A 22,924-nucleotide genomic window follows, 5' to 3' on the forward strand; every position below is an offset into this window, starting at 1 on the left:
TCCTGCCCGTAGAACGTCCCCAAGTCCTCCCAACCCCACCAGCACCCATGGGTGCCCCCGGACACCCCACGACTCCCTTCTCCACCCCAACCCACCAGCACCCAAGGGTGTCCCCAAGGCTTCTCCTGCCCGTAGAACGTCCCCAAGTCCTCCCAACCCCACCAGCACCCATGGGTGCCCTTGGACACCCCACAACTCCCTTCTCCACCCCCACCCACCAGCACCCAAGGGTACCGGGGGGCCACCCGTGGGTGCTGAGCCGCGCGTCCCCCATCCCCACCCGACAGCTCCTGCTTCAACGGCGGGACCTGCGTGGACGGCGTCGCCTCCTACACGTGCCGCTGCCGGCCCGGCTTCACGGGCACCCACTGCCAGCACCCGGCCGACGGGTGCCGGGGGCAGCCCTGCCTGCGGGGGGGCACCTGCGTCACCCGCCGGGGACACCTACCGCTGCCTCTGTCCCCCGGGGTACACCGGCACCCAGTGCCAGGTGAGTGGGGGGGGGGGCACCCGTGGGTGCTGGGGGGGGGGGGTCTGGGGGGTACCCTGCGCCCGCTTTCCGCGCTTCCGTGGGAGTTGGGCGCGCGGGCACCCGCCGGCTGCGGCACCCCGGGACCGTGGGGTGTGTCCCCTCCCCAAAAGAACGGGTGTCCCGGCGCCCACCCATGCCCCCCCTTCCCAAAAACTGGGCACCCCAGTGCCCACCCTCCCCAAAAAATGGGTGCCCCAGCACCCACCCACACCCCCTGAGCCCACCCTCCCCAAAAAAACAGGTGCCCCAGCGCCCACCCCATGCCCCCCTTCCCAAAAAACTGGGCGCCCCAGCACCCACCACACCCCCTGAGCCCCCCCTCCCCAAAAACCGGGCGCCCCAGCACCCACCCATGCCTCCTGAGCCCACCCTCCCCCAAAAAATGGGTGCCCCAGTGCCCCTAAAAAACCAGGTATCCCAGCACCCACCCACACCCCCTGTGCCCCCCCTCCCCAAAAGAACGGGTGCCCCAGCACCCACCCACACCCCCTGAGCCCACCCTCCCCAAAAAATGGGTGTCCCAGCACCCACCCAGGCACCCTGTGCCCACCCCCCCAAAAAAAACAGGTGCCCCAGCACCCACCCATGCCCCCCCTTCCCAAAAACTGGGCACCCCAGTGCCCACCCTCCCCCAAAAATGGGTGCCCCAGCGTCCACCCACACCCCCTGAGCCCACCCTCCCCAAAAACTGGGTGCCCCAGCGCCCACCCAGGCACCCTGAGCCCACCCCCCCCAAAAAACCAGGTGCCCCAGCACCCACCCATGCCCCCCCTCCCCAAAAACTGGGTGCCCCAGTGCCCACCCTCCCCCAAAAATGGGTGCCCCAGCGTCCACCCACACCCCCTGAGCCCACCCTCCCCAAAAACTGGGTGCCCCAGCGCCCACCCAGGCACCCTGAGCCCACCCCCCCCAAAAAACCAGGTGCCCCAGCACCCACCCATGCCCCCCCTCCCCAAAAACTGGGTGCCCCAGCACCCACCCATGCCCCCCCTCCCCAAAAACCGGGCACCCCAGCACCCACCCACACCCCCTGAGCCCACCCCCCCCCAAAAAAAACGGGTGCCCCAGCACCCACCCACGCCCCCCTCCCCAAAAAACCGCCCCCCCCCCCACCTTGGCCCCCCCCCCCCCCCTCCACGAACTGGGTGCCAGTGTTCCCCAGCACCCATCCCCTTCTGCACCCTATTCTCCCCGCCCCCCCCAAAAACCCCCTCTATCCCTGAGCCCCCCACCCCAAGGTGCCCCCATGGGTGCTCCCCCCACCCTGACCCCCCCCCCATCTCCCGGCAGACCCCCCTGGACCTGTGCCGGGGGGCACCCTGCCAGCACGGGGGGCAGTGCCGGCAGACGGGTGCCACCGTCACCTGCCTCTGTCCCCCCCCCTGGACCGGCAGCGCCTGCGACGTCCCCAACGTCACCTGCGCCGTGGCGGCCGCCCGCAGAGGTCAGTTGGGGGGGGCGGGGACTGGGAGGACTGGGAGGACTGGGAGGACTGGGAGGACTGGGAGCTACAGGAAAATGGGGGTCTTCTCCCAGTTTGGGGGACCGGGAGGACTGGAGAACACGGTTCCGCTACCGGTTTGGAGGACTGGGAGGGTTAGGAGGAGCCTGGATGCTTGGGTTCCCATCCCAGTTTGGGGGACTGGGAGGACTGGGAGCCTGGAAAACCGGGTTGCCTCCCAGTTTGGGGGACCGGGAGGACTGGAGAACACGGTTCCGCTACGGTTTGGAGGACTGGGAGGGTTAGGAGGAGCCTGGATGCTTGGGTTCCCATCCCAGTTTGGGGGACTGGGAGGACTGGGAGCCTGGAAAACCGGGTTGCCTCCCAGTTTGGGGGACCGGGAGGACTGGAGAACACGGTTCCGCTACCGGTTTGGAGGACTGGGAGGGTTAGGAGGAGCCTGGATGCTTGGGTTCCCATCCCAGTTTGGGGGACTGGGAGGACTGGGAGCCTGGAAAACCGGGTTGCCTCCCAGTTTGGGGTACTGGGAGACAGGACAAGCAGGTTCCCTCCCAGTTTGGGGGACTGGGAGGACTGGGAGCCTGGAAAACCAGGTTGCCTCCCGGTTTGGGGTACTGGGAGACAGGACAACCAGGTTCCCTCCCAGTTTGGAGGACTGGGACCCAGGTCAACCAGGTTCCCTTCCAGTCTGGGTGACTGGGAGGCCGGAAAAATGGGTTCCCTCCCCGGTTTGGAGGACTGGGAGGGTTAGAAGGAGCCTGGATTCTTGGGTTCCCCTCCCAGTTTAGGGTACTGGGAGCCAGGACAACTAGGTTCCCTCCCAGTTTGGGGTACTGGGAGGACTGGGAGCCTGGATGCCTGGGTCCACTCCCAGTTTGGGGTACTGGGAGGACTGGGAGTCTGGATGGATGCCTGGGTTCCCTCCCTCCCAGTTTGGGGTACTGGGAGCCAGGACAACCGGGTTCCCTCCCAGTTTGGGGTACTGGGAGGACTGGGAGCCAGGACAACCGGGTTCCCTCCCAGTTTGGGGTACTGGGAGCCAGGACAACTGGGTTCCCTCCCAGTTTAGGGTACCGGGGGCCAGGACAACCAGATTCACTCCCAGTTTGGGGTACTGGGAGGATTAGAAGGAGCCCAGATGCTGGGGTTCCCTCGCAGTTTGGGGTAGTGGGAGGACTGGGAGCCCAGAAAACCAGGTTCCCTCCCAGTTTGGGGTACTGGGAGACAGGACAAGCAGGTTCCCTCCCAGTTTGGGGTACTGGGAGGACTGGGAGCCCGGAAAACCGGGTTCCCTCCCAGTTTGGGGTACTGGGAGCCAGGACAACCAGGTTCCCTCCCAGTTTGGGGTACTGGGAGCCCAGACACCTGGGTTCCCTGCCAGTTTGGCCATACTGGGAGCAGGAATACCTGTGTCCCCTCCCAGTTTGGGCTACTGGGAGCCCAGACACCTGGCTTCCCTCCCAGTTTGGAGGACTGGGAGCAGGAATACCTGTGTCCCCTCCCAGTTTGGGCTACTGGGAGCCCAGACACCTGGCTTCCCTCCCAGTTTGGAGGACTGGGAGCTTGGAAAACCGGGTTCCCTCCCAGTTTGGGCTACTGGGAGCCCAGACACCTGGCTTCCCTCCCAGTTTGGAGGACTGGGAGCTTGGAAAACCGGGTTCCCTCCCAGTTTGGGCTACTGGGAGCCCAGACACCTGGGTTCCCCTCCCAGTTTGGGCTACTGGGAGCCCAGACACCTGGCTTCCCTCCCAGTTTGGCCATACTGGGAGGCCTGGGACACTTAATAACCCCAGACCCCTGAATCCCCTCCCCACCCTGGCCGACCTCAAGGGTTTCCCTCCCTCCTGCCTCAGTTTCCCCCAACCCCATCCCCCTTGCGTGTCCCCCGCAGGCGTCCCCCCTCGCCCAGTTGTGCCACGGCCGCGGTCGCTGCGTGGATGCGGGCAGCGCCGGGCACCGCTGCCAGTGCCGGGACGGTTACGCCGGCACCTACTGCCAGACGCCGCGGGACCGCTGCCTGCCCAACCCCTGCCTGCACGGCGCTGCCTGCCGCAGCTACGGGGGGGGCTACGAGTGCGAGGTGAGTGACCCCCCCCCCGCCCGGGTGCCCGTCTCGCCCCCCTCGAGCCGTCGCGGGCGGCGTCACCCCGGTGTTTGGGTCCCTCGGGCGATGGGTGCCTCCATCCTGGGGCACCCGTGGGGGCTCTGCCTACCCCACCGCTGCTTTTTGGGGCTCAGCTGGGCTTTTTGGGGTGCACGAGCGTCTCCCCACGCTGGGGACACCCCGGGGTGACCCTGTCCCTCCTGCCACTGAGGGTGGCATCGCCCTGCTGGGGGGGTCCCTTCGCTGGCACCCATGGGTGCTCTGCCTACCCGACCGCTGCTTTTTGGGGCTCAGCTGGGCTTTTTGGGGTGCCCGAGCGTCTCCCCACGCTGGGGGACACCCCGGGGTGACCCTGTCCCTCCTGCCACTGAGGGTGGCATCGTCCTGCTGGGGGGGGGGCCCCTCAAGGGGTGGGTGCCTCCATCCTGGGGCACCCATGGGTGCTCTCCCTACCCCACCGCTGCTTTTTGGGGCTCAGCTGGGCTTTTTGGGGTGCACGAGCGTCTCCCCACGCTGGGGACACCCCGGGGTGACCCTGTCCCTCCTGCCACTGAGGGTGGCATCGTCCTGCTGGGGGGGGTCCCTCAAGGGATGGGTGCCTCTACCCGCTGGCACCCATGGGTGCTCTCCCTACCTGACCGCTGCTTTTGGGGCTCAGCTGGGCTTTTTGGGGTGCCCGAGCGTCTCCCCACACTGGGGACACCCCGGGGTGACCCTGTCCCTCCTGCCACTGAGGGTGGCATCGTCCTGCTGGGGGGGGGTCCCTCAAGGGATGGGTGCCTCCATCCTGGGGCACCCATGGGTGCTCTCCCTACCTGACCGCTGCTTTTGGGGCTCAGCTGGGCTTTTTGGGGTGCCCGAGCGTCTCCCCACGCTGCGGACACCCCGGGGTGACCGTCCCACCGCCCAAGCCACCGAGGGGTGCCGTCACCCTGCTGCGCAGGCTCCCTCGGGTGGGGGGTGCCCCCACCCCGGAGCACCCACGGGTGCTCTCCCTACCCAACGACCGCATTTGCGACTCATCCGCCCCTTACGGGGTGCCCCTGGGTGCCCGTCCCCCCCCCCCATAACCGCACCTCTGAGGCTGGGGTGGTGGTCCGGAGGTGGCGGGGCACCCATGGGTGCTGTCCCTGCAGTGCCCGCCGGGTTACGTGGGTCAGGAGTGCCAGCTGGAGGTGGACGAGTGCCAGTCGCAGCCCTGCCAGAACGGGGGCACCTGCCTCGACCTCGTGGGACGTTACCTCTGCTCCTGCCCCCCCGGCACCCTGGGTGGGTGCTCGGGGGACCCCAGGGTGACCCTGGCCCCATGTTTGGGTGGGCGGTGGGAAGGGGTTCCCTGGCCCTGCGCCCTTGGGTGATGGTGGGAAAGGACACCCCCCCCCATGTCCCCATATCTGGGTGCTGGTGGGAAGGGACCCCCCCATGTCCTTGGGTGCTGGTGGGAAAGGACCCCCCCCCCCCAAGTCCTTGGGTGCTGGTGGGAAAGGACCCCCCCCATGTCCCCATATCTGGGTGCTGGTGGGAAGGGACCCCCCCCATGTCCCCATGTCCTTGGGTGCTGGTGGGAAGGGACCCCCCCCATGTCTTTGGGTGCTGGTGGGAAAAGACCCCCCCCATGTCCCCATGTCTGGGTGCTGGTGGGAAAGGACCCCCCCCCATGTCCCCATGTCCTTGGGTGCTAGTGGGAAGGGACCCCCCCAAGTCCTTGGGTGCTGGTGGGAAAGGACCCCCCCCCCCATGTCCTTGGGTGCTGGTGGGAAGAGACCCCCCCCATGTCCCCATATCGGGGTGCTGGTGGAAAGGGACCCCCCAAGTCCTTGGGTGCTGGTGGGAAAGGACCCCCCCCATGTCCCCATATCTGGGTGCTGGTGGGAAGGGACCCCCCCCATGTCCTTGGGTGCTGGTGGGAAAGGACCCCCCCCATGTCCCCATATCTGGTGCTGGTGGGAAAGGGACCCCCCAAGTCCTTGGGTGCTGGTGGGAAAGGACCCCCCCCATGTCCCCATGTCCTTGGGTGCTAGTGGGAAACGACCCCCCCCCGCCATGTCCTTGGGTGCTGGTGGGAAAGGACCCCCCCCATGTCCCCATATCTGGGTGCTGGTGGGAAAGGACCCCCCCAACATGTCCTTGGGTGCTGGTGGGAAGGGACCCCCCCCATGTCCCCATGTCTGCGTGGGTGGCGTGAAGGCACCCGTGTCCCCATGGTGGCACCCATCACGGTCCCCACCCCATGGTGGCACCCCTCAGTGCCCCCCCACCCCATGGTGGCACCGGTCCAGCTGTGTCCCCCCCCCCCCCCCACGATGTCCCCGTCCCCGCAGGCGTCCTCTGCGAGATCAACGAGGACGACTGTGCCCCCCAGCCTGGCACCCCAGCACCCAAATGCCTCCACAACGGGACCTGCCTGGACGGGGTGGGGGGTTACGGCAGCGCCTGCCCCCCCGGCTACACGGGTGCCCGCTGCGAGGGGGACGTCAACGAGTGCCACAGCCGGCCCTGCCACCCCCCCGGCACCCTGGCGTGCGTGCAGGGTGCCAACACCTACCGCTGCCTCTGCCAGCCCGGCTTCACCGGTGGGTGCTGCTGGGGGGGGGCAGAATGGGTGCTGGGGGGGGGGGGGGTGCCAGGGTGGGTAGAGGGTTTAGGGGGGGCAGGGTGCCATGCCACCGGTGCCAGGCAGGGTGGCGATGCCCGTGTGCCCACCCTGGGGGTGGGGGGTGTCTCTGCCCCCCCCCCCACCCACTGACACCCCCCCCCCACCCACCCACCCACCCAAGGGCGCCGGTGCCAGAGCCTGGTGAACCCCTGCCAGTCTTTGCCGTGCCGCCACGGCGGGCGCTGCCAGCCCGACCCCGGCACCCCCCGCGGCTACGCCTGCCGCTGCCCACCCGTGAGTGAGGGGCACCCACCCCGGCCGGCTTGGGGGGGGGGGGGGGGGTGGCGTAGGGTGGGCGTACGGCTGGGTGCTGGGGTGGGCAGGGGGCTACGGGGAAGATATAGGGTGGGCAGGGGGAGGTGGGTGGTATAGGGTGGGTGCTGGGTGGGCAGGGGGAATTGGGTGCTATGGGGTGGTATAGGGTGGGCAGGGGGTGCTGTGGGGTGATATAGGGTGGGCTGGGGGAATTGGGTGCTATGGGGTGGTATAGGGTGGGCACAGGGGGTGGGTGCTGGGTGGTATAGGGTGGGCTGGGGGAATTGGGTGATATAGGGTGGGCAGGGGGTGCTGGGTGCCCTGGGGTGATGTAGGGTGGGCAAGAGGCTTGGTGCTGGGCGCTATGGGGTGATATAGGGTGGGCAGGGGGTGATATAGGGTGATATAGGGTGGGCAGGGGGTGCTGGGTGCTATGGGGTGATATAGGGTGGGCAGGGGGGATGGGTGCCCGCAGTACCATGAGGGTGGGTGCTTATGGGGTGATATAGGGTGGGCAGGGGGTGATGATATAGGGTGGGCAGGGGGTGCTGGGTGCCCTGGGGTGATATAGGGTGGGCAAGAAGCTTGGTGTTGGGTGCTATGGGGTGATATAGGGTGGGCAGGGGGAATTGGGTGCTATGGGGTGATATAGGGTGGGCGGGGGTGGGTGCCCCCAGTGCCATGAGGGTGGGTGCTTATGGGGTGATACAGGGTGGGCTGGGGGAATTGGGTGATATAGGGTGGGCAGGGGGTGCTGGGTGCCCTGGGGTGATATAGGGTGGGCAAGAAGCTTGGTGCTGGGTGCTATGGGGTGATATAGGGTGGGCAGGGGGTGCTGGGTGCTACAGGGTGATATAGGGTGGGTGGGGGTGCTGGGTGCCCTGGGGTGGGCAGGGGGGGTGGGTGCTGGGTGCCATAGGGTGGGCAGGGGGTGGTGGGTGCCCTGGGGTGGGCAGGGGGACTGGGTGCACCCAGTTCCACGGGGCTGGGTCCTGGGGGGGGGGGGGGGGGGGGGGGAGGTTTGCTCTGGGCTAGCACCGGCTGGGCAGGGGGCTGGGTGCCCATCACCAGCCACCCCCCCTCTGCCTCTGGGTGGCCCCCCACCCATTTCACCCCCCGCTCCCCCCCCCCCAGGGTTTCAGCGGCACCCACTGCGAGAGCCGGCCGCCCTCCTGCCTGGACTTTGCCTGCGCCAACGGGGGCAGCTGCCTGCCGGCCCCCGCCGGCCCCCGCTGCCTCTGCCCCCCCGGCTTCGGGGGTCCCCAGTGCCACCCCCCCGATGTCACCAACGTCACCTGCCCCCCCGACGCTTGCCTCCACGGCGGCACCTGCGTCCCCTCGTCCCGCCCCCCCTTCGCCCGCTGTTTGTGCCCTCCGGGTTTCGGGGGTCCCCGATGCCAAGGGGGTCCCCCGCCCCCCCCCGAGATGGAATGCGAGGGGGGGTGCGGGGGGGAAAGCGGGGGGACGGGGTTTGTCACCGGGAATGTAACACCCCTGGGTGTCAGTGGGACGGGGGGGACTGTTCCCTCTTGGTGGGGGGACCCTTGGGGACACTGCGGGGTCCCCGAGTGTCCCCCCCTTTTCAACAACAGCCGTTGCGACCGGGGGTGTGACAGCCCCCACTGCCTCTACGACAACTTCGACTGCCGGCCCCCCCACAGGGCCTGCAAGTGAGTGTCCCCACGGGTCACCCCCTGTCCCCACGGGTCACCCCCCCCCATCACCGTGTGTCACCCCGTCACCCCACTATGGCACTGTGTACCCCCCCATGTGTGTCACCCACCCTGTGCCTGATGTCCCCCCACATCTCCCGTGGCCCCCCCATGTCCCCCATTTCTCCCCAGTGTGCCCCTGCACTCCCGTATGTCCCTGATGTCCCCCCATGTCCCCCGTATCCCACCCAAGTCCCCACATCCCACCCATGTCCCCATATCCCACGCATGTCCCCATATCCCACCCACGTCCTCCATGTCCCCATAGCCCACCCACGTCCCCCAAGTCCCTGTATCCCACCCATGTCCCCATATCCCACCCACGTCCTCCATGCCCCCCATCCCACCCATATCCCTGTACCCCACCCAAGTCCCCTTAGCCCACCCATGTCCTCCGTGTCCCCATATCTCACCCAAGTCCCTGTATCCCACCCATGTGCCCCACATCCCACCCATGTCCTCCATGTTCCCCATGTCCCCACGTCCCCCCCATATCCCTGTACCCCACCCAAGTCCCCATGTCCCCCACATCCCACCCAAGTCCCCCACATCCCACCCATGTCCCCCACGTCCTCGTAACCCACCTATGTCCTCCATGGCCCCCAAGTCCCCATATCCCACCCATGTCCCCCAAGTCCCAGTATCCCCCCCACATCCCACCCATGTCCTCCATGGCCCCCAAGTCCCTGTATCCCCCCCCATATCCCTGTACCCCACCCATGTCCCACATGTCCCCCACATCCCACCCATGTCCCCGTAACCCACCCATGTCCTCCAAGCCCCCCATGTCCCCACATCCCACCCATATCCCTGTACCCCACCCAAGTCCCCAACATCCCACCCATGTCCCCCATGTCCCCATATCCCACCTATGTCCTCCATGGCCCCCAAGTCCCCATATCCCACCCATGTCCCCCAAGTCCCTGTATCCCCCCCACATCCCACCCATGTCCCCACATCCCACCCATGTCCTCCATGGCCCCCATGTCCCCACATCCCCCCCATATCCCTGTACCCCACCCAAGTCCCCATGTCCCCCACATCCCACCCAAGTCCCCATGTCCCCCACATCCCACCCATGTCTCCCATGTCCCCATATCCCACCTATGTCCCCCAAGTCCCTGTATCCCCCCCACATCCCACCCATGTCCTCGTATCCCACCCATGTCCTCCATGCCCCCCCATGTCCCCACATCCCCCCATATCCCTGTACCCCACCCAAGTCCCCAACATCCCACCCAAGTCCCCATATCCCACCCATGTCCTCCGTGTCCCCCAAGTCCCCGTATCCCCCCCATGTCCCCCAAGTCCCTGTATCCCCCCCACATCCCACCCATGTCCCCCACATCCCACCCATGTCCCCGTATCCCACCCATGTCCTCCGTGTCCCCCAAGTCCCTGTATCCCCCCCCACATCCTCCCCCCCCCCCACGCCCCCCCACACCCACCGGTGCCCCCCCCCCCCGCAGCCCCGTCTACGAGCAGTACTGCTCCGACCACTTCGCCGACGGGCGCTGCGACCAAGGTTGCAACAGCGAAGAGTGCGGTTGGGACGGGCTGGATTGCGCCCAGGAGGTCCCCGAGGCGCTGGCCCGGGGGGTGCTGGTTGTCACCGTCCTGCTGCCCCCCGAGGAGCTGCGTCGGAGCAGCGCCGCCTTCCTGCAGCGGCTCAGCGCCATCCTGCGCACTTCCCTGCGCTTCCGCCTCGATCCCGACGGCAACTACATGATCCAACCCTACTATCGACCCCAACGGCTGCGGAGGAGGGAGGTGGCCCCCGAGGTCATCGGGTGAGGGGGGGGGGACACGTGGGATGGGGGCGGCGGGGCCGGTGGACGTGGCGGGGGGTGGACGTGGGGCTGGAGGACGTGGGGGGGGGCTGGTGGACATGGGGGGGGTGGTGGTGGTGGACATAGGGCTGGAGGACATGGGACGGGGATGGTGGTACTGGTGGACGTGGGGCTGGAGGACATGGGGTGGAGCTGGTGGATGTGGGATGGTGGGTGTGGTGGACATGGGGCTGGAGGACATGGGATGGGGATGGTGGTGGGGCTGGTGGGGCTGGGGTGGTTGTGGTGGTGGACATGGGGCTGGAGGACATGGGGGGGTGGTGGTGGACATGGGGCTGGAGGACATGGGGGGGTGGTGGTGGACATGGGGATGGTGGACATGGGATGATGGTGGTGGTGGACATGGGGTGGTGGTGGACATGGGGCTGGAGGATATGGGATGGGGATGGTGGTGGTGGGGCTGGTGGACCTGGGGTGGTTGTGGTGGTGGCCATGGGGCTGGAGGATATGGGACGGGGATGGTGGTACTGGTGGATGTGGGGCTGGAGGACATGGGACGGGGATGGTGGTGGGGCTGGTGGACCTGGGGTGGTTGTGGTGGTGGACGTGGGGCTGGAGGACATGGGGTGGGGCTGGTGGACGTGGGGGGTGGTGGTTGTGGTGGACATGGGGCTGGAGGACATGGGGGGGGTGGTGGTGCTGGTGGACATGGGGATGGTGGTCATGGGGTGGTGCTGGTGGACGTGGGGCTGGAGGACATGGGGTGGGGGGGGGTGGTGGATGTGGGGCTGGAGGACATGGGATGGGGCTGGTGGACATGGGATGGTGGTGGTGGTGGCCATGGGGCTGGAGGATATGGGACGGGGATGGTGGTACTGGTGGATGTGGGGCTGGAGGACATGGGACGGGGATGGTGGTGGGGCTGGTGGACCTGGGGTGGTTGTGGTGGTGGACGTGGGGCTGGAGGACATGGGGTGGGGCTGGTGGACGTGGGGGGTGGTGGTTGTGGTGGGACATGGGGCTGGAGGACATGGGGGGGGTGGTGGTGCTGGTGGACATGGGGATGGTGGTCATGGGGTGGTGCTGGTGGACGTGGGGCTGGAGGACATGGGGTGGGGGGGGGTGGTGGATGTGGGGCTGGAGGACATGGGATGGGGCTGGTGGACATGGGATGGTGGTGGTGGTGGCCATGGGGCTGGAGGATATGGGATGGGGATGGTGGTAATGGTGGACGTGGGGCTGGAGGACATGGGGGGGTGGTGGTGGACATGGGGATGGTGGACATGGGATGATGGTGGTGGAGGTGGTGGACATGGGGTGCTGGTGGACATGGGGGCTGGAGGACATGGGATGGGGATGAGTGGTGAGGCTGGTGGACCTGGGGTGGTTGTGGTGGTGGACATGGGGCTGGAGGACATGGGGTGGTAGTGGACATGGGGATGGTGGACATGGGATGATGGTGGTGCTGGTGGACATGGGGCTGGAGGACATGGGGTGGTGGTGGTGGACATGGGGTGGCTGTGGTGGTGGACATGGGATGATGGTTGTGATGGTGGACATGGGGCTGAAGGACATGGGGTGGTGGTGGACATGGGGATGGTGGACATGGGGATGGTGGTGGTGGCGGACATGGGGCTGGAGGACATGGTGGGGATGGTGCTGGTAGACATGGGGCTGGAAGACATGGGGTGGGAGATATGGGGAACAATGGTATAGGGGTGGTGGTGGACATGGGGGGGTGGTGGTGGTACTGGTGGACGTGGGGCTGGAGGACATGGGATAGGGCTGGTGGTGGGTCTGGGGGACACAGAGTTGGGGGATGTGGCATGGAGATGGTGGTGCAGCTGGCATGGGGTGGGAGACCAGGAGGACATGGGGTGGTGCTGGTGGAACAGGGGCTGCAGGTGCTGGGTGGGGGATCATGGGATAGGGACGGTGATGTTGGAGGACACAGGACCTGTTGGCTGGAGATGGTGGTGCTGGCGGGGGGGGGGGGCATTGGATGGAGATGGTGGGGCTGGGGGTCATGGGGGTCATGGCATGGGTGCTGGGTGTCTTGGGCCGTGGGGCCATGGGTGCTGGGTGTCTTGGGTCATGGAGCCATGGGTCCATGATTGCTGGGTTCCATGACCCATGGGTCATGGAGACATGGGTGCTGGGTGTCTTGGGTCATGGAGCCATGGGTGCTGGGTTCCATGAACCATGGGTCATGGAGCCATGGGTGCTGGGTTCCATGAACCATGGGTCATGGAGACATGGGTGCTGGGTGTCTTGGGTCAGGGGTCCATGGTTGCTGGGTTCCATGAACCATGGGTCACGGAGACATGGGTGCTGGGTGTCTTGGGTCATGGAGCCATGGGTGCTGGGTTCCATGAACCATGGGTCATGGAGACATGGGTGCTGGGTGTCTTGGGTCAGGGGTCCATGGTTGCTGGGTTCCATGAACCATGGGTCACGGAGACATGGGTGCTGGGTGTCTTGGGTCATGGAGCCATGGGTGCTGGGTTCCATGAACCATGGGTCATGGAGACATGGGTGCTGGGTGTCTTGGGTCATGGAGCCATGGGTGCTGGGTTCCATGAACCATGGGTCATGGAGACATGGGTGCTGGGTGTCTTGGGTCAGGGGTCCATGGTTGCTGGGTTCCATGAACCATGGGTCACGGAGACATGGGTGCTGGGTGTCTTGGGTCATGGAGCCATGGGTGCTGGGTTCCATGAACCATGGGTCATGGAGACATGGGTGCTGGGTGTCTTGGGTCATTGGGCCACGGCGACGTGGGAGCCGTGGAGGCCATCGGTGCTGGATGCCGCCACGCCACGGGCGGCGGCTAGCTTGGGTCACGGCACCACGAGTGCCCCAGAGCCGTGGGTCCCCCCCCGTGTCCCTCTGACCCCCCCCCCCCACCTCGGTGTCCCCCGGCAGCTCGGTGGTGACGCTGGAGATCGACAACCGGCTGTGCGCCCAGGCGTCCGACAAGTGCTTCCCCGACACCCGCAGCGCCGCCGACTACCTGGCCGCCCTCTCCGCCCTGGAGCGTCTCCAGTTCCCCTACCCCATCAAGGCCGTGCGCGGTGAGGGACCTCCCGGTGGCCCTTGGGGACGAGGGCCCCGCGGTGGGGTGGGCGGGCCCCCGTGCCGTTCTGGTGTCTGCAAGGGGTGGGGTGGTGACGGTGTCCACCCTACGTGGGGTGTCCCCAGCGTGCAGGGTGCCCCCAAGGTGGTAGCACCCTGACGGTGTCCCCAACTTGTGGTTGCCCCATGGTGGCATGAATGTGACAGTGTCCTCAACACGCTTGATGCCCCCACGGTGGCATCACCACGATGATGTCCTCAACCTCCTTGATGCCTCCATGATGGCATCACCAGGACGATGTCCTCAACATTGTTGGTGCCTCCACGGTGGCATCACCATGATGGTGTCCTCGACATCCTTGGTGCCTCCATGGTGGCATCACCATGACAATGTCCCCAACCTCCTTGGTGCCATCACCATGATGATGTCCTCAACATTGTTGGTGCCTCCATGGTGGCATCACCATGACGATGCTCTCAACCTCCATGATGGCATCACCATGACAATGTCCCCAACCTCCTTGGTGCCTCCATGGTGGCATCACCAGGACGATGTCCTCAACATTCTTAGTGCCTCCATGGTGGCATCACCATGACAATGTCCCCAACCTCCTTGGTGCTCCATGATGGCATCACCAGGACGATGTCCTCAACGTTGTTGGTGCCTCCATGGTGGCATCACCATGATGATGTCCTCAAACTCCTTGGTGCCATCACCATGATGATGTCCTCGACATCGTTGGTGTCTCCATGGTGCCATCACCATGACGATGTCCTCGACATCGTTGGTGCCTCCATGGTGGCATCACCATGACAATGTCCCCAACCTCCTTGGTGCCTCCGTGGTGGCATCACCATGATGATGCTCTCAACCTCCATGATGGCATCACCATGACGATGTCCTCAACATCCTTGGTGCCATCACCACGATGACGTCCCCGATATGGATGCCCCACGGTGGCATCACCCTGACGTTGTGTGTCCCCCCCCCCCCACCAGGTGACAAGCTACCCGAGGCACCGGACCCGGTGCGGCTGCTGCCGCTGGTGGTGGTGGGGGGCATCATCCTGCTGGCCATCGCGGTACTGGGAGTACTGGTGGCCCGGCGCAGGCGGGAGCAGAGCACCCTCTGGTTCCCCGAGGGCTTCAGCCTGGCCAAGGACAGCAACAGGGACCGCCGGGAACCCGTGGGGCAGGACGCCCTGGGCATGAAGTGAGGGGCTGGGGGGGGCCCCAGTACAAACTGGGGGCGGGGGGGGGTGGCACTGGGATTGGGGGTCCTGGTGCAACTGGAGGGGACACCGGGGCTGGTGGAATTGGAGGGGTGATGGGGGGGGGGGGACCACACTGGTGGAACTGGGAGGGCACTGGGGGGGGGGGTCGCAGTGAAAGTGGGGGGATATGGGGGGGGCTGGTGGAATTGGAGGGGTGATGGGGGGGGGACCACACTGGTGGAACTGGGAGGGCACTGGGGGGGGTCGCAGTGAAAGTGGGGGGATATGGGGGGGGCTGGTGGAATTGGAGGGGTGATGGGGGGGGGACCACACTGGTGGAACTGGGAGGGCACTGGGGGGGGTCGCAGTGAAAGTGGGGGGATATGGGGGGGGCTGGTGAAATTAGGAGGGAGGGAATGGGAGTGGGGGGATGCTGGGGGACTGTGGGGGTCCCAGTGCACCCAGTGTAAGGGGGGGGGCACTGGGGGGGGTCTTGTGCAACTAGGGGGTGCTGGGTCTGGGGTGGGGTCCCAGTACAACTGGGGGGGGCACTGGGGCTGGTGAAACAGGGGGTGCTGGGACTGGTGTGGGCTCCTGGTGCAACGGGGGGGGGGGGGGGGGGGTTAACTGGGGCTGCGCATACTGGGACTGTGGGTGTCCCAGTTCAACTGGGGGGGGGTCACTGGGTCTCACCGCCCCCCTCCCCAGGAGCTCCCCCAGCCCCCTGGGCCGGTCCCAGCTCATTCCAGGGGGGGGGTCCCATCAATCCCTGGGCTTTGGGGGTGCCCTATCACCCCCACCCCAAATAAATAGGGTGGGGGGCACCCAACTCATGCCCGTGCCCCCCCCCCCAGGACCATGGGGAAGGGGGAGACCCTCATGGGTGAACCCTCCGAGGAGTGGCTGGACGGCGACTGCCCCGAGGCCAAAAGGCTCAAGGTACCCGGGGGGGGCACTGGGGGGGCTGCACCCCCATCCCAGGCACCCGCGGGGATGTGGGGGTCCCAGTAACCCCATGGGTGGGCACCAGTGGGGGTACTGGGGGGGGGGGGGGTCCTGGCGCCCCTGTGCACTGGTATGCTTGTGGGTGGGGGTCCCAGCACACCCATGGCTGGGCACCATCATGGGTGGGGGTCCCAGCACACCCATGGGTGGGGGTCCCAGCACCCTCATGGCCAGGCACCCTCATGGGTGGGGGTCCAGCACCATCATGGGTGGGGGTCCAGCACCCTCATGGTTGGGGGTCCCAGCTTCCCCATGGCCAGGCACCATCATGGGTGGGGGTCCAGCACCCTCATGGGTGGGGGTCCAGCACCATCATGGGTGGGGTTCCCAGCTCCCCCATGGCCAGGCACCCTCATGGGTGGGGGTCCCAGCTCCCCCATGGCCAGGCACCATCATGGTTGGGGGTCCCAGCACCATCATGGGTGGGTGTCCCAGCACCCCCATGGCCAGGCACCATCATGGGTGGGGGTCCAGCACCCTCATGGGTGGGGGTCCAGCACCATCATGGGTGGGGATCCCAGCTCTCCCATGGCCAGGCACCATCATGGGTGGGGGTCCCAGCACACCCATGGCCAGGCACCATCATGGGTGGGGGTCCCAGCACCATCATGGGTGGGGGTCCAGCACCATCATGGGTGGGGGGCCCAGCTCCCCCATGGCCAGGCACCCTCATGGGTGGGGGTCCAGCATCCTCCTGGGCGGTGGTCCAGCCCCATCATGGGCAGGGGCTCCCCAGCACCCTCACGGTTGGGGGTCCCAGCACCCACGTGACCGGGTGCCCGGGCAGGTGGAGGAGGTGGGCGCGGAGCCCCAGGACCCCGTGGACTGCCGGCAGTGGACCCAGCACCACCTGGTCGCCGCCGACATCCGCATGCCGCCCGCCATGGCCCTGACGCCGCCCCAGGGCGAGTTCGACTCCGACTGCATGGACGTCAACGTCCGCGGGCCAGGTGGGTGGCCCCCAGGCTCCGGAGGGGACCCAGGGCATTGTGGGTAGGGGGGAAGACCATGGCTGTGGGGCACTGTGGGGCCAGGGAAGACGGACGTGCCGTGGGGGGGCCACCGTGGGGCCAGTTGGGATGGACGTGGGGCATGGGGGGCCACCATGGGGCTACTTGGGATGGATGTGGGGCATGGGGGGCCACCATGGGGTCAGGTAGGGTGGACGTGGGCCATGGGTGGCCACCGTGGGGCCAGTTGGGATGGACGTGGGGCATGGGGGGCCACCATGGGGCCAGTTGGGATGGATGTGGGGCATGGGGGGCCACCATGGGGTCAGGTAGGGTGGACGTGGGCCATGGGTGGCCACCGTGGGGCCAGTTGGGATGGACGTGGGGCATGGGGGGCCACCATGGGGTCAGGTAGGGTGGACGTGGGCCATGGGGACCACCACGGGGCCAGTTGGGATGGATGTGGGGCCACCATGGGGTCAGGTAGGGTGGACATGGCCCATGGGTGGCCACCGTGGGGCCAGTTGGGATGGATGTGGGGCCACCATGGGGTCAGGCAGGATGAACATGGCCCATGGGGGGCCACTGTGGGGCCAGGTGGGATGGATTGGGGCATGAGGGGCCATCATGGGGTCAGGTAGGGTGGACGTGGGCCATGGGGGCCACCATGTGGCCAGTTGGCATGGATGTGGGGCATGGGGGGCCACCATGGGACCAGTTGGGATGGACATGGCGCATGGGGGAGCCACCATGGGGCCAGTTGGCATGGACGTGGAGCATGGGGGGGCCATCATGGGGTCAGGTAGGGTGGACGTGGACCATGGGGCCAGTTGGGATGGACGTGGGGGGTGTGGGGCCATCACAGGCATAGGGGGCCACTGTAGGGCCATGTAGGAGGGACATGGCGTGTGGTGAACCACCACGAGCATGGGGGGGGCACCATGGGGCAGGTAGGATGGATGTGACCCATGGGGGACCACCATGGACTTGGGGGGTACCATGGGCCTGCTAGAGCTGACGTAGGGTGCAGAGGACACCACGGGGATGGTGTGGGTCCTCAAGGCCCCGTCCCTGGTGGGTGACATGGGCCAGGAGACCCCCGGGCGCCTGCTAACACTACCCCCCCACATGCCCACAGATGGTTTCACACCGCTGATGCTGGCCTCCTTCTGCGGGGGTGGCCTGGAGGCCGAGGTGGCCGAGGACGAGGAGGGTGACGATGCCTCGGCCGGCATCATCGGTGACCTCATCTGCCAGGGCGCCAGCCTGGGCGCCCAGACGGACCGCACCGGCGAGACCGCCCTGCACCTCGCCGCCCGCTACGCCCGCGCCGACGCCGCCAAGCGCCTGCTGGACGCCGGCGCCGACACCAACGCCCAGGACAACACGGGGCGCACGCCGCTGCACGCCGCTGTCACTGCCGATGCCCAGGGCGTCTTCCAGGTGAGGGCACCTGGCGTGGCCGTGGGGCATAGGACATCCTCCGTGTCTATGGGACATCATCTTCCATGGCCATGGAGCCCAACGTGATGTCATGGAGCATCTCCCATGGCCATGGGTCATAGAGTGCTGCCATGGGACATCCTCTGTGGGCATGGGACATTCTCCATGGCCATGGAGCACCCAACATGGCCATGGAGCCCAACGTGATGTCATGGAGCATCTTCCATGGCCATGGGTTATGGGACATCCTCCATGGGCATGGGACATCTTCCACGGCCGTGGAGCATCCAACATGGCCATGGAGCCCAAGGTGATGTCATGGGGCAACCTCCGTGGCCACAGGGCACAAAGTGATGTCATGGAGCATCTCCCATGGCCATGGGTCATAGAGTGCTGCCATGGGACATCCTCCGTGGGCATGGGACATCTTCCATGGCCATGGAGCACCCAACATGGCCATAGAGCCCAAGGTGATGTCATGGAGATCTTCCATGACCATGGAGCCCAACGTGATGTCATGGAGCATCTCCCATGGCCATGGGTCTTAGGGTGCGGCCATGGGACATCCCCCATGGGCATGGAGCACCCAACATGGCCATGGAGCCCTAGGTGATGTCATGGAGAAACCTCCATGGCCATGGAGCCCAAGGTGATGTCATGGAGATCTTCCACGGCCATGGAGCCCAACGTGATGTCATGGAGCATCTCCCGTGGCCATGGGTCTTAGGGTGCTGCCATGGGGCATCTTCCATGGCCATGGAGCACCCAACATGGCCATGGAGCCCAAGGTGATGACATGGAGCATCTTCCATGGCCATGCGTCGTAGAGTACTGCCATGGGACATCCTCCATGGCCATGGGGTGGCAAGCCCCTGCCCCCCCACCCACCCACCTGGTTGTCGTCCCCCCCCCCAGATCCTGATCCGTAACCGCTCCACGGACCTGGACGCCCGCATGGGTGACGGCTCCACCGCCCTCATCCTGGCGGCCCGGCTGGCGGTGGAGGGGATGGTGGAGGAGCTGATCGCCTGCCACGCCGACGTCAACGCCGTCGATGAGACCGGTGGGTGCCGGGGGGGGGGGCGGGGGCGGCTCCCCCAAAAGGAGGGGGGGTGGGGAGGGAGCCCTTGGGGGGTATCTGAGGTCCTGGGGAGGGTCCTTTGGGGGGGGTTGAAGTTGAGGAACCCCCTAAGGTGGTGGGTGTTGGAGGGGGGTCTTGGGGGGTAGGAATGGGGTGACACCCCCCCCTCAATGGTGGGTGTTGGGTCAAGGGTCCGGGGGGTCCCTTGAGGGGGCTGAGGATGGGGAGACCTCCCCCCTGCCCCGGGTTAGTGGGTGCTGGGGGGGCCCTGCTCAGTGGGGTAGGTCCGTGGGGGGCTGCTGGGGGTGGGCAGGGTCTCACCCCACCCCATTGCCCCCCCCCCCCCCAGGGAAGTCCGCCCTGCACTGGGCTGCCGCCGTCAACAACATGGAGGCGACGCTGGCGCTGCTGAAGAACGGGGCTAACAAGGACATGCAGGACAGCAAGGTGGGACGGGACCCCCGGCTGGGGACCCCTGGACACCCTGACCCCCCCCAACAGGGACTCCCGACACCCTGAGTGAGGAACTCCTGCACCCAGATGGGACCCCCCAGGAGACACCCCATTGCCCCAAGATGAAATCCCATTGACCCCAGCAGATATCCCATTGCCCCCAGAAGATGTCCCATTGACCCCCTTGCCCCAAGATGACATCCCATTGACCCCAGAAGACACCCCATTGCCCCAAGATGACATCCCAGTGACCCTAGAAGACACCCCATTGCCCCCATTGCTCCAAGATGACATCCCATTGACCCCAGAAGACACCCAGCTGACCCCAGGAGATACCCCCATGATCCCAAGAGCTGCCCCATTGCCCCCGTTGCCCAAGATGACACCCCATTGACCCCAGGAGATACCCCATTGTCCCATTGCCCCAACATGACATCCCATTGACCCCAGAAGACACCCCATTGTCCCATTGCCCCAGATGACACCCCATTGACCCCAGAAGACACCCTGCTGACCCCAGGAGATACCCCATTGCCCTCAGAAGATGTCCCATTGCCCCAACACCCCCAAGAGCTGCCCCATTGCCTCCGTTGCCCCAAGATGACACCCCATTGACCCTGGAAGACACCCCATTGCCCCATTGCCCCAAGATGACATCCCATTGACCCCAGAAGCTGCCCCATTGCCCCTGTTGACCAAGATGACATCCTAATGACCCTAGAAGACACCCCGCTGACCCCAGGAAATACCCCATTGACCTCAGAAGATGTCCCATTGCCCCAACACCCCCAAGAGCTGCCCCATTGCCCCCGTTGCCCCAAGACGACACCCCATTGACCCCAAGAGACACCCCATTGCCCCTGTTGCCCCAAGATGACATCCTAATGACCCCAGAAGACACCCCATTGCCCCCGTTGACCAAGATGACACCCCATTGACCCCAGAAGACACCCTGCTGGCCCCAGGAGATACCCCATTGCCCTCAGAAGATGTCCCATTGTCCCTACACCCCCCAAGAGCTGCCCCATTGCCCCCGTTGACCAAGATGACATCCTAATGACCCCAGAAGACACCCCATTGCCCCTGTTGCCCCAAGATGACACCCCATTGACCCCAGAAGACACCCCATTGCCCCTGTTGCCCCAAGATGACACCCCATTGACCCCAGAAGACACCCCATTGCCCCCGTTGACCAAGATGACACCCCATTGACCCCAGAAGACACCCCATTGCCCCCGTTGACCAAGATGACACCCCATTGACCCCAGAAGACACCCCTATCCCCCCCGTCCCCCCAAGAGACACCCCGTTGCCCCCCAAACCTTCTCACCAACCTCCCCCCCCCCCCCCCAGGAGGAGACCCCCCTCTTCCTGGCCGCCCGCGAAGGCAGCTACGAAGCCGCCAAGATCCTCCTGGATCATTTCGCCAACCGAGAGATCACGGATCACCTGGATCGGCTCCCGCGGGATATCGGCCACGAACGGATGCACCACGACATCGTCCGCCTCTTGGACGAGTACAACACGGGGCGCAGCCCCCCGGGATCGCTGCCCCCCAATCCCGGTTTACCCCCGCTCCTCGGTCCCCCGACTTCTTTCCTACCCGGGCTCAAGCCCCCCACCGCCGGCAAGAAGAACCGACGGTTGGGGGGCAAAACGGGGGGGGCCAAAGGGCGGGCAAGAAATTGGGGGGCGAGTGTCCCCCGGGGTTGGAGAGCTCGGTGACGTTGTCACCCGTCGACTCCTTGGACTCCCCTTACGTCCCCAACCCGACGTCCCCCGGGCTTTTCCCCCCCCGGGGTTGGAGACCCCCTTTACCGTCACCTTAGGGGCACCCATGGGTGTCGGGCGATTAGCGGGGGCCCCCCCGCCCCGTTTAGGCTTGGGTTTGGGGACGGTGACCGTCCCCTTCGAGTGGCGGAGTCGGGTCCCCCCGGGAACCCCTTGTAATCCGGGCTTGGGGGGGGTACACCCCCATTTTACACCCCCCCGCTCCAGGTTTCGCCCCCGCCTTGCTGCTTGCCCCACGGCGCCGTGGGGTGCCCCCACCCGCCGCCGAAGCCCTTCCCCGTGGCCCCCGACCCCTCTCCCCCGAAGATGGGGGGGGCCCCCGCTCCGCCGCCCCCCATTTTTTCAAGGCGGGGGAGGAGTACCCCACGGCGGCGGGGGGGGCGGTGGGGTTCGGAGGCGGGGGGGCGGAGGGGAGGTATTTGGGGGTCCCCAGCGAGCACCCCTATTTGACGCCCTCCCCCGAGTCCCCCGAGCACTGGGCGAGCCCCTCTCCCCGCTCCCTCTCTGACTGGTCCGAGGCCACCCCCAGTCCGGCCGTGCTGGGGCCCCCCCAAACTCAGCTGCCCCCCCCGCCGCCCGAGCAGACCCCCAAAATGCAGGTCTTTGCCTGAGAGGTGGCAGCCGGCCGAGGGACACCCCAAAACTGGGGACACCCCAGGGACACCCCCCCCCCCCCATGGGGAGACCCTGAGGGACACCCCCAAACTGGGGACAGCCCCCCCTATGGGGACAACCCCGAGGGACACCCCCCAAACTGGGGCACCCCAGGGAGACCCCAAGGGACACCCCCAAACTGGGGACACCCCCCCTATGGGGACACCCCGAGGGACGCCCCCAAACTGGGCACCCCGGGGACAGCCCCAGTATGGGGAGACCCCAAGGGACACCCCCAAACTGGGCACCCCGGGGACAGCCCCAGTATGGGGAGACCCCGAAACGGGGGACACCCAAGGGGCTCCCCCAGTACGGGGACACTCCCAAACTGGGCACCCCAGGGACACCCCCAGTATGGGGAGACCCCAAGGGACACCCCCAAACTGGGGACACCCCCCATACGGGGACACCCCCAAACTGGGCACCCCAGGGACACCCCCAGTATGGGGTCACCCCAAGGGACACACCCCAAACTGGGCACCCCAGGGACACCCCCAGTATGGGGTCACCCCAAGGGACACCCCCAAACTGGGCACCCCAGGGACACCCCCAGTATGGGGAGACCCCCAAACTGGGGACACCCCCAGGCCAGGCACCCCAGTGCCACTTCCAGTTGGGGACACCCCAGTTTGGGGACACCCCCAGTCCAAGCACTCCACTGCCACCCCCACCCTGGGGACACCCCAGTGCCCCCCCATTTTTATAGCCCCCCCCCCATTTTTATAGACCCCCCCTTCTTCAAATGTC

At 66.4% G+C, this 22,924-nt stretch overlaps 1 protein-coding gene across 1 annotated transcript; it reads left to right on the forward strand.

Moving 5' to 3' along the window:
- Nucleotides 1–221: 221 nt before the first annotated feature.
- On the forward strand, nt 222–22,143 carry LOC128138431 (neurogenic locus notch homolog protein 3-like; the record flags this gene model as incomplete). The annotated part of the gene is given in 19 exon segments (XM_052779704.1): nt 222–490; nt 1,823–1,976; nt 3,848–4,074; nt 5,235–5,367; nt 6,420–6,671; nt 6,876–6,988; nt 8,144–8,455; nt 8,458–8,544; nt 8,546–8,679; nt 10,191–10,511; nt 13,437–13,585; nt 14,586–14,799; nt 15,655–15,739; nt 16,593–16,755; nt 17,894–18,198; nt 19,114–19,261; nt 19,629–19,726; nt 21,086–21,404; nt 21,407–22,143. Coding segments are annotated over 19 exon segments (3,638 nt in total), but the record flags the coding sequence as incomplete, so codon positions are not given.
- Between the last annotated feature and the right edge of the window lie 781 nt (nt 22,144–22,924).

The sequence above is a fragment of the Harpia harpyja genome, unplaced genomic scaffold, assembly GCF_026419915.1.
Source record: "Harpia harpyja isolate bHarHar1 unplaced genomic scaffold, bHarHar1 primary haplotype scaffold_455, whole genome shotgun sequence".
Lineage (NCBI taxonomy): Eukaryota > Metazoa > Chordata > Aves > Accipitriformes > Accipitridae > Harpia > Harpia harpyja.